The sequence below is a fragment of the Anarhichas minor genome, unplaced genomic scaffold (genome assembly GCF_050575085.1).
Source record: "Anarhichas minor isolate MPS153535 unplaced genomic scaffold, ASM5057508v1 ptg000129l, whole genome shotgun sequence".
NCBI lineage: Eukaryota > Metazoa > Chordata > Actinopteri > Perciformes > Anarhichadidae > Anarhichas > Anarhichas minor.
The window spans coordinates 227,501-238,349 of record NW_027466575.1 but is presented as its reverse complement, the minus strand read 5'-3'; the positions used below and the strand labels follow the sequence as shown (position 1 = coordinate 238,349).

At 45.7% G+C, this 10,849-nt stretch overlaps 1 protein-coding gene across 1 annotated transcript in view; it reads right to left on the bottom strand.

The window, feature by feature from the left end:
• Positions 1-1,335: 1,335 nt before the first annotated feature.
• Positions 1,336-10,849, bottom strand: part of utp18 (UTP18 small subunit processome component) — a 17,807-nt gene continuing 8,293 nt past the window's right edge. The window contains exons 5-13 of the mRNA XM_076083388.1: positions 7,964-8,058; positions 7,716-7,841; positions 7,463-7,637; positions 6,525-6,625; positions 6,326-6,416; positions 6,119-6,242; positions 2,565-2,739; positions 2,318-2,460; positions 1,336-1,572 (exon numbers count right to left, since the gene is read on the bottom strand). Coding sequence (XP_075939503.1) covers positions 1,548-1,572; positions 2,318-2,460; positions 2,565-2,739; positions 6,119-6,242; positions 6,326-6,416; positions 6,525-6,625; positions 7,463-7,637; positions 7,716-7,841; positions 7,964-8,058 — 1,055 coding nt within the window. The 3' untranslated portion in view covers positions 1,336-1,547. The remainder of the gene's footprint in view (positions 1,573-2,317; positions 2,461-2,564; positions 2,740-6,118; positions 6,243-6,325; positions 6,417-6,524; positions 6,626-7,462; positions 7,638-7,715; positions 7,842-7,963; positions 8,059-10,849) is intronic.

Here is a 10,849-nt window from a genome sequence, read left to right as displayed (position 1 = left end):
AGTTAAGCCGTGACGTCATGGGTGGGCGGGGTCAATCAAAGCCGTCAGGTGAGTTTAGAGGTAGAGAAGTTGGTTCATGTTGACCTCTGACCTCCATGTTAGTGAGTTTAAATATTTATTTATTATTAATCGAAGCAAAAAAGAAGATCAACTTATGATTTTTATTTGACTTTGTAATCAAATATATATAAATATATATATATAAAATTGTATATATAAATTAGTGCTGGGCAAGTTAACTCATTATTATCGCTCATTACTAACGCATTCATTAATTGACGCCGACAATTATTTTATAGCGCGTTAACGCATTTTTTATTTTGAAAGTCCGTGGAGGAAGTCTTCAGCAGACTAGTTGATGCAGCTTGTGGGAGTACACGGAATACACGGCGTTACAACGTGCACCAGCTGTTGCTCCCTGGAGACTACTGGACATCGCTGCGGTAAAGTCAGCAGACACTCTTAGTGCACCTATATGCTGACATTCACGGTAAACGCATTCAAACGGCACAGGTCGGGAGCGAGCGAAGGAGAAAGTTAGCGGAAAGATTAACGTGAGACAACATCCGGGTCTTCAGACTTATTCTTTCAGAATAAGATGCCAACAAAGTATGAATTATATTCACATTAAGTATAAAACATGCTACCTGCATCTCGTGAGTTAAAGGGAAAATATACATATGATATAATATAAGGAATATGATCACTACTGTGTAAAGAGAATACTGCTGTTAAAAATAAAGTGTTTACAAACCAAATGTTATTGCCCTTTTGTTCATATAGCAGCACTTTAAAATAAAAGTGCACAATACACTACTTTTGAATTCATTATTGAACTTTGCCATAACAATGAGATTAATCGCGATTAAATATTTTAATTGTTGCCCAGCACTAATATATATATATATATGTACATATTTATATATAATTTAATTTCATTAATTAGTTAGTTGAGTTTAGTTAGTTAGTCTTTATGAACTCTTTATGAACCCTTTATGAACAATACACAACTTCACGTCATGCTAACGTGATATGTCACATTTACACCATTTGAAGCCCTAAAGTCTCACCAGGTGATGAACCAGAGTGGATCAACAGTAATGTGGTTTAAATAGCTTTATATAGAATATTAGCATCTCTGATTTCCATGTTGTGTTTACTGGTCAGGTGTGAAGGAGCTAATCCAGTTAGCTTCAAGTCATGCTAGCTCACAGATAGCCTCTAGCTCGTTAGCTAACAAGATGCAACATGTAAATCAGATATACTCTTTTAATGAAGCTAAGCTAACAGTTTCCTCCTTTTTGGTTCTGGGGAGAAACAGACAGACGAGTTGAATTGTTTTACTTCTTTTATAGAATCACTTCACACAAACAATAAAAAACAAACATCTGGTTTCATCAAGTCACTCCTCACTTTTCTACAAAGCTCCTCCACAAAAACTAATCCAGCTTCTGTTGCTGCTGATCTTTAGAGAACATCAGTCCTCATAGTGGATCCACTGAGACCCCAGACCAGGTCTGGTCCTGGTCTGGGGCTTCACTTCCTCCTCAGAAGTCTTTGTAATGAAGCAACCTGAACACAGACAGAAGACGTTAGTCCTGGCATCAGGATCATGATTTTTATTAGGTCCAGTACAGAACTGATATGTGGGCGGGGCTAATCGTCCTGGGCCCGCCCACATCCTAACGTTTTATTTTTAAATATAATATTTCAATACACAATAAAGACAAAAAAAAAGGTTTTCCTTTAAAAAAACACATTTATTACACTACTATCAGGTGAGAAGTCTGGACGTTACTGTACAAATATGTAAAATAATATGTCTGAAAACTACAAGACCTAGAAGCTAACAGGACATAAAAACGACAAGACCTAGAAGCTAACAGGACATAAAAATTACAAGACCTAAAAGCTAACAGGACATAAAAACTACAAGACCTAAAAGCTAACAGGACATAAAAACTACAAGACCTAGAAGCTAACAGGACATAAAAACTACAAGACCTAAAAGCTAACAGGACATAAAAACTACAAGACCTAAAAGCTAACAGGACATAAAAACTACAAGACCTAAAAGCTAACAGGACATAAAAACTACAAGACCTAGAAGCTAACAGGACATAAAAACTACAAGACCTAAAAGCTAACAGGACATAAAAATTACAAGACCTAAAAGCTAACAGGACATAAAAACTACAAGACCTAGAAGCTCGTAGTACCTAGTAGCTGGACCTATCACAAAAGGCCACTGATGTGACATCACTGTACAAATACGTAAATTATATGTTACCTGTAATTCAAGGATTGTTTCACTGACCTGAAGAGAGGGGCGTGTCCTTTGTTGTTAGCCAATGAGAAGAAGCCGCTGTGTGGGGAGAAGTCGAGGCAGCTTGTTCGATAGACGATCTTCCTCTTGGAGACGGGGAAGTTAGAGAAGACAGTGAGGCTGGGCAGGTGGACCTGAGGGGACAGAAAGAGGACAGACCGAGGACACACAGAGTCAATGTCCATCATCATCATCATCATCATCATCATCATCATCATCGTCTTCATCATCATCTTACCAGGCGTACAGCCTCGTCCTCGGCTCGGGATGCGATGGCCAGGATCTCAGAGGAGTGATTAAAGGTAAGAGATGTCGCCGAGGTCAGCAGGTTCATCACCGCTTTTAGAGGCTTGGGATTGGCTGAATTTAGACACGCCTCCTGGGAGTAGACGTTGACCACGCCCGACTGAGAGCTGAGAACAGAGAGAAAATCAATAGTCAGTTATACCAAATGCTAAAAGAGTCTTTATTGTCTCCACGAGGACACCTGGAGTCCGTTATCGTCTGTAAGAGGACACCAGGGCCCCGTTCCTCGTACGTGGTTCAACTAAGTCGATCAAATGTCCTGTTAGCAGCTTAAATTAACGAGATGATTGACATCAGGCTATCTGGGTTCCTCCAAGGCTGATCCTCTCAAACAGTCTCGTTAATTGGAACCAGACGATCAGGATCAGGATAATTGCGCGTGCCCGTCCTACGTCAAAAGGGGGAAGCGTCGATCACCGAAACCATGATTTTCTAACAGTACAATGTTAAATAAAGTCAAAGAAAGAGCCTCTTTTTACTCCGCTGACGAGCAGGAGATGATCATGAACGCATATGAGGAATTCAAGACCATAATCACGGCAACATCTAACACCTCCACCGCTGTGAGGGCTAGACAAGAAGCACGCAGAATATCACAGACAAGTTAAATGCGTAAGTGTTGTAAATGTATCGGCTCATTTTAATGCCTCATCACCCCAATCAATCAGATGGTATGTCTTTAAATGTGCTGCTGGCAGTAGGCTTCATGAATGCATCATCCAATGAGATCTATAGCGACAATAATGATCTCAACTCTTTCAGAATAAGATAAAAACAAGCCCAAAGAGGATCTAACTGATCCTCATTAATATGAGGATATATGTACTGTATGCCCTCATGTATCATGTACTATATATATGTGTACATACATGTATGTGTAGATCACCATATAGAACTAGCAGTTTGAATATGTGTGTGTGAGTCTGTGTGTGGGCGGATCAGTGTGTGTGTGTGTGTGTTATTCATCATCAGACATTCAATCAACTGAAGCAGTGAAGATAAATAGTGTGATTCTCTCTGTTCTTATCATGAGTCCACCTTCATCATGTTCTACAGTAATGATATGCTGGTGTACTAATAACACTGTCATATCATTATGAGTGCTTTAACCCTCATGTATGCAACGCAGCCATCAAGAGGACATGAGAGCAAGTAAACACTAACACACACACATTACTCAGAATGCTGAGTCTAGATCAGGGGTGGGCAAACTTTTTGGCTCGGGGGCCACATTGAGTTTTAAAATTTGACAGACGGGCCGGGCCAGTAGCAGATGAATGGAGTGTTTGTGTGAACTAATATAAATTACAAGTAAAATTTACTTTCAGTGGGAACAGTGTTGTTGGTCACCCTTTTTAACCAGTGCGTCAACGTTTGGTGTCAGTTTGCTTGTGGCAATTCTCAGAACAGATCTGAGGTGTTCAACAGTTAGCTGGGATCTTACATGGTATTTTTTTTATCGTATTAATGCATATTTAATTGTGCACTTAATTATTAAGCAGTCGTTTTTGACAGTGTTTTTAGTGTAAAGGTTAATAACTGTGGTATTTTTAGCAGTTTGATTCTTTGACCGGATCATACAAATATTTGACTGTCACATCTAACATTATCAGAGTTCTGCTCTGTCATGTCTTTCCTTGTCTCTCCCCCCTGTGTCACGGTGTGGGTGCATCTTACTGGCATCAGGAAACGTATCAGAATACCCTTATTTTATTGGCTAAACTGCATCACGTGACGTGATTTACAACGCATTGGTCGGTGTTTTTCCTGCACCGCTGAACAAGTGCCGTAAATGCTGGAAAAGGAGCGTGAATAACTCCGCTGCATAAAGCAAAGGCCCGCGACCCACTGAAAACGGGTCCGCGACGAACCACCAGTTGAGAATCACTGGTCTACAGGATCGTGACGAGCAGTGAACAGCTGTTTGTGTGGCGTGTCTTCCGTCTCTTCCCGTTTCCTTCACCTACATTCCCCTGGGTCCTAAGTCCCTCCCTGTACAGCTTCTTATCACCCTCTTATCACCAACGTACATTTCTAACAAATATTACACGGTAATCAGCGTTGCATATGTGTCAAACTCTATCGGTGCATCTCCAGTCTGTCTTTGTTCATCCTGCATCGCTCTGTTCTGTTCTTTAATGTAACGTAACTGGAGCCACGGAGCCTCTCCCAGCTGTTAGCAGACTGTTGTGCTAGCAGGCTCACGAGTGAGCTGTACCCAGCATGCAGTTCGGCGGGGAAATTTTATAAATGTACAATTATTAGTATTACAAATTGTTTATGTGTCACAGGCTGTTGTGTGCTGTGGTGTTTTTCTCTGTTAAAGAGCGTTAGTTGTGGGTTATTAATTGTTGTGTTATAAAGTTATGACCATGACTAGGGTTCCCTCTCAGTACATATAAGTGAACTAGCGCTGACCGCTATGGTAAAGAATACATTTAGCTGCCTGTTGAAAGCAGACAGCAGTTGTTTCGGCTATTGTAATGGTAATTTTTTATGTAGTATATATTTCTACTTAGTATATACAGTACATATTTCTACTCAGTATATTGTATGCATGCATAAGTAACTTCACGGTGTCTCTGCTGTGCAGAAGAAGAGTTCTCCCTCTCTGTTCACAGAGATAACTAACTGTGTTGTATGAGGATGTTCCAGCACCAAGGCCTTTGGGCCGCTTGCTTTGGTTGCTGACCGTTTGTTTTTGAATGTTGTTCCTCTGACACCAAAAGTCTGAGACTGAAATGTGTGTAACATTGGCCATCGGCCCCCACCTTTGCTCATTCTGTATAAAGAAAGCTGGTTCACTTTTTTCGGGGTTCTTCCTCACTGAGACTGAACACATTCTGTTGTGATGATTGAACCTTCTCTGCGCAGAGAATAAATACTTAAAAGACAACCCCGTTGGGCCGTAGTTTGCCCATGCCTGCTCTATACAATATGTGCCATGGTGATGTAATGAACACATCCATAAGTTTATTAAGCGCCAAATAAACTGTACGAACAGCACGGCATGCAGCGGCTTTCCCCATGTTCTCCGCATCGCCGACACTGAACAACAATGTACCACTCGCAGAACAGCTCAAGGCTGCATCCAGTGTGTGAGAGTCAATGCTCGGCTGCAGCGTGTGGTGTTCAATGTATGCTCCAGAAGGTCTGTAAATAAATGATTCCTTGTGGGCAGAATGGATAGCGCTCGTATAGGAAGTCATCATGATGTGATGACGGATCTTGGCGATGTGGAAGAACTCTCTCCCTATAAAACACTAATCTAACTAATATCCTCCTTCATCAGTGGATCTCTGAGGAAGGGAGCTGTACATTAATGCAATAGAGGCTTCTTAGTTTGCTCAGCTGCTTTAATGGATCACCGTGTGTCTCACTTTACATGCATTTCCGGAACTCCCGTATAACCCCCAGTATATGCGCAAGCGCATTAGACTACCGTATATGACAGGAGCTGCCATGGTTTGTGTGGGCATGTCTTACCCGCAGGCGAGGTACTGTCCGTTGGGTGAGGAGGCGATGGATGTCCCCTTCACACAGCCTTCATCTGTGAACCTGTTCACACACCGACTGCTGCGCATGTCCCACACATACACCTCCCCGTCCTCTGCGCACACGCACACACACACACACACACACGTAAGTCACATGACCGACAGGAAGTTGACGTGTGATGTCACAAACACTCACCTGAGTTGACGAACACTTTGCTGCCGTCGTGAGAGAAGGCGACGCCGATGACGTCCCCGTTTATCTTCATGCTGCGGACCACCTCCTTCGTCTGGATACATTAGTCTTTATAGTTTATATATATAAATAACTTAAAGAAGGTGTAAAAAGATCTACTACAAACAAACAGCAGAAGAAGAGGAGGAGGAGGAGGAGTCACCTTGAGTGTGAGGAGGTGCAGGTATCCGTTGGTTCCAGTGAGCAGCAGAGCGCCTCCTTCAGGACACACAGAGAACTCCTTCACTCGGGCTTCATTCAGACCTGAACACAAACACATCGTTCCGTTAGGACCCAACGGACAGTACCTCGCCTGCGGTAAGACACGCCCACACAAACCCTGCTGCTCTCTGATTGGCTGACAACTGTTTGTTGTCGACTCACAGGTGTCCTCGTAGAGACGATAACAGACTCCAGGTGTCCTCCAGATACCTAGAGAGCTACTGTTAGCACGGTGACTGTGGCTAAGTGGATAGCAGGGCCGTCCTTCAATCAGAGGGTCGGTGGTTCGATCCCCTCTCCGCTAGTCGCTGTGTCCTTGAGGAAGACACTTAACCCCAGAATGTCTCCCGTAGCTGAGCCTACGGTGTGTGAATCTGATAGAATCTGAATTGTAAGTCGCTTTGGATAAAAGCGTCTGCTAAATGACTGTAATGTAATGTAAAGCGCGCTAATGTTAGCGCGCTAATGTTAGCTCGCTAATGTTAGCTCTCACACAGTTCATGGAATATCTCCGTCCTGCTCACGACGAGACACACTACAGACAGGCTATCTGGCTGAGTGGTGCTCGGACAACAACCTGGTCCTGAACACCACCAAGACCAAAGAAGTCATAGTGGACTTCAGGAGATCCAGGAAGACCACAGCCTCTCTGTTTGTTCCCCTGCCATCAGTAAGGAGATACAGGCTGAAGAACAGCTTTTTCCCCATCACCCCCCCAGCTCACACCAGTGTGTTTCATCTTGTATATATTTATTTCATGTCATGTCTTAATGTTTTTATACACCGTTTACCTGTTGCTGCTGTACTGCTGATGAGTCGCCAACTTAATTTGGTTGTATGTTTCTACAATGATAGACATCCTGACTCTGTTCTCCTCACCTCTGACGGTGTGCACAGGTGTGACCCGGCCCTCCATCATGTCGTACAGGTAGAACATCTTGTTCTTCAGGCTGGTGGCGATCACCGTGTCTCCGTCCCGGCTGAACTGGGCTCTGTGGACGGGGAACCGCTCCAGGTGGATGCTCTGGATCTTCGGGTTTGTCTTCCCGTCCACCTGGGGGACAAAATCAGAGTCAGTCTACGACTCTACGTCCTCACTGTGTGATGCTACAGAGAGACGACCGGTACGTACCTGGAAGAGGGACACCGATTGGTCGAGGCCGGCTGTCATGACGACCTGAGCGGAGGGATGGAACTGGACGGTGGTCAGTCTTTCCTCTGAGGGACGGGAGCTGTTAGCATGAAGACACTTCTTCATCTGAGACAAAACGGAGACAAATGATCAACGAGACGACAGGAGGACCACAAGACCACCACACCACCAACACCACCACCACTATATTTATAATCACATTGTTTTATATTTAAGGAGCTACTGACTCTCAGGACTCCACTGGGCAGACGGTCTGAAGACGCCACGAAGTTCCCCGTCCTCCTCAGCAGCTCCTCATCATCTTCATCCTCCTCTTCATCAGCTGCAGGAACACACAAACACATGTTTGATTTTTAACAATTCATGTTTTCTACTAATATTAAAAGACAAAGAAATGTTTACTTCAAAACAACCAAATTTTGTCATAAAATGAGCTGTTTAGTGACCAGAAGAAGAAGAAGAAGAAGAGGAGAGAGAGGAGAGAGGAGAGAGAGGAGAGAGGGGAGAGAAGAGAGGAGAGGAGAGAGAGGAGAGGAGAGAGAGGAGAGAGGAGAGGAGAGAGAGGAGAGAGGAGAGAGAGGAGAGAGAGGAGAGAGAGGAGAGAGAGGAGAGAGAGGAGAGGAGAGGAGAGGAGAGAGAGGAGAGAGAGGAGAGGAGAGAGAGGAGAGGAGAGGAGAGAGAGGAGAGAGAGGAGAGGAGAGAGAGGAGAGGAGAGGAGAGAGAGGAGAGGAGAGAGGAGAGAGAGAGGAGAGAGGAGAGGAGAGGAGAGAGGAGAGAGAGGAGAGGAGAGAGAGGAGAGGAGAGAGAGGAGAGGAGAGAGGAGAGGAGAGAGAGGAGAGAGAGGCGAGAGAGGAGAGGAGAGAGAGGAGAGAGAGGAGAGGAGAGGAGAGAGAGGAGAGGAGAGAGGAGAGAGAGAGGAGAGAGGAGAGAGAGGAGAGGAGAGAGAGGAGAGGAGAGAGAGAGGAGAGAGAGGAGAGGAGAGAGGAGAGAGAGGAGAGGAGAGAGAGGAGAGGAGAGAGAGGAGAGAGAGGCGAGAGAGGAGAGGAGAGAGAGGAGAGGAGAGAGAGGAGAGAGAGGAGAGAGAGGAGAGAGAGGAGAGGAGAGGAGAGGAGAGAGAGGAGAGAGAGGAGAGGAGAGAGAGGAGAGGAGAGGAGAGAGAGGAGAGAGAGGAGAGGAGAGAGAGGAGAGGAGAGGAGAGAGAGGAGAGGAGAGAGGAGAGAGAGAGGAGAGAGGAGAGGAGAGGAGAGAGGAGAGAGAGGAGAGGAGAGAGAGGAGAGGAGAGAGAGGAGAGGAGAGAGGAGAGGAGAGAGAGGAGAGAGAGGCGAGAGAGGAGAGGAGAGAGAGGAGAGAGAGGAGAGGAGAGGAGAGAGAGGAGAGGAGAGAGGAGAGAGAGAGGAGAGAGGAGAGAGAGGAGAGGAGAGAGAGGAGAGGAGAGAGAGAGGAGAGAGAGGAGAGGAGAGAGGAGAGAGAGGAGAGGAGAGAGAGGAGAGGAGAGAGAGGAGAGAGAGGCGAGAGAGGAGAGGAGAGAGAGGAGAGGAGAGAGAGAGGCAGGACAGAGGGGAGGAGAGAGCTGGTCTCCAGTTCTTAAGAAGGGCCAAGTCGCCCTTCTTGGGCAGCAGAGAGAGAACTGCCCGCTGGCATGAAACAGGAAGTGATCCTGTTTTAAAACATTCCATCAAAACAGAGTGTAAGTCAGAACCGATAATGTTCCAGAATTTCTTAAAGAAATCCGAGGAGAGACCGTCGATTCCCGGAGTCTTTCCTGAAGCCATCTGGTTCACTGCAACCGTCAGCTCCTCCAGCGTCAGCTCTCTGTCCAGCATATCCCTCTCTGCTGGACTGAGCTGGGGAAGACCCTCCAGGAGCTCCCTACTGCTCTCCGTACAGGATTGCTCTTCCCCAAAAAGAGCAGTGTAGAAGCCCACGGCATGGGTCCTCATCTCCCTCTGGTCAGTGGTTATCCTGCCTCCTGGGAGCTTCAGACAGGTCATCCGCTTCCTCTGCGCCACCGATCTCTCCAGGTTGAAGAAAAACGAGCTTGGGGCATCCATGTCCTTCAACTGGAGGAAACGGGACCTGACCAGAGCTCCTTTCACTCTCTCTTGCAGGAAGGAGCTCAACTCCAACCTCCTCTCCTTCAGCAGTTGGCCCACACCGGGATCTGGGTCTCTCTGGAAGCCCTCCTCAATGATCTTTATGTTGGCTTCAAGGTCTTTAACAGCAGACTTGATTATAGCGGTGGCGTTTGAGGTGTACTGCTGGCAGAACACACGGATCTGCGCTTTTCCGACCTCCCACCACTGTTTCAGAGAACTGAAACGAACTTTTTCAGTTTTCCACTGCTGCCAAAGAACCCCAAAGCTCTGACAAAAAGTGCTGTCCTGTAGAAGTTTATTATTAAAATGCCAGTAGGAGCTAACCCTTTCACCTGGTGAGGTTATCAAGCCTAAACTGACGAGGTGGTGATCAGAGAACCCAACTGGACTGATTGTGCTGTTCTTCAGTCTGGAACTGAGACTGCGAGAGATGTAAATTCTGTCCAGCCTGGCTGCACTAATCCTGTCGTTGCTGACTCTAACCCATGTGTACTGTCTGTTTAGTGGGTGTTTTATTCTCCACGTGTCCAACAGATCTAGGTGTGTGATGACGTTGTGGAGACTCTGAGCTGACTGTGGGTGTGGTTCCTCACTATTCCGGTCTATGGTGAAGTCTAGAGTACAGTTAAAATCCCCTCCGATGATCAGTTGCTCCTGATGGCAGCTCTGCAGTTCATTTTGCAGCGTAGTAAAGAAGCGTGCTCTTTCTGACCCCTGATTCGGTGCATATATGTTCACGAAGCAGTAAAGCGAGCTCTCTATCTCTGCCCTCACCATCAGCAAACGACCCTTCACCACCTCAGTGACAGACAGGACGGTTGCATTAGCTGCTGTTCTAAACAGCACGGCTACCCCGGCACTAAGATTGGTGCCGTGGCTCAGGGTGCATGAGCCCTCCCACCATAAACCCCAGTCTACTTCATCTGATGGAATGGTGTGAGTTTCTTGCAAAAAGAGGATGTCCAACCTTTTTTGATTTACAACCTCCTGTATTAATGCTCTTTCATGCCCGTCCCG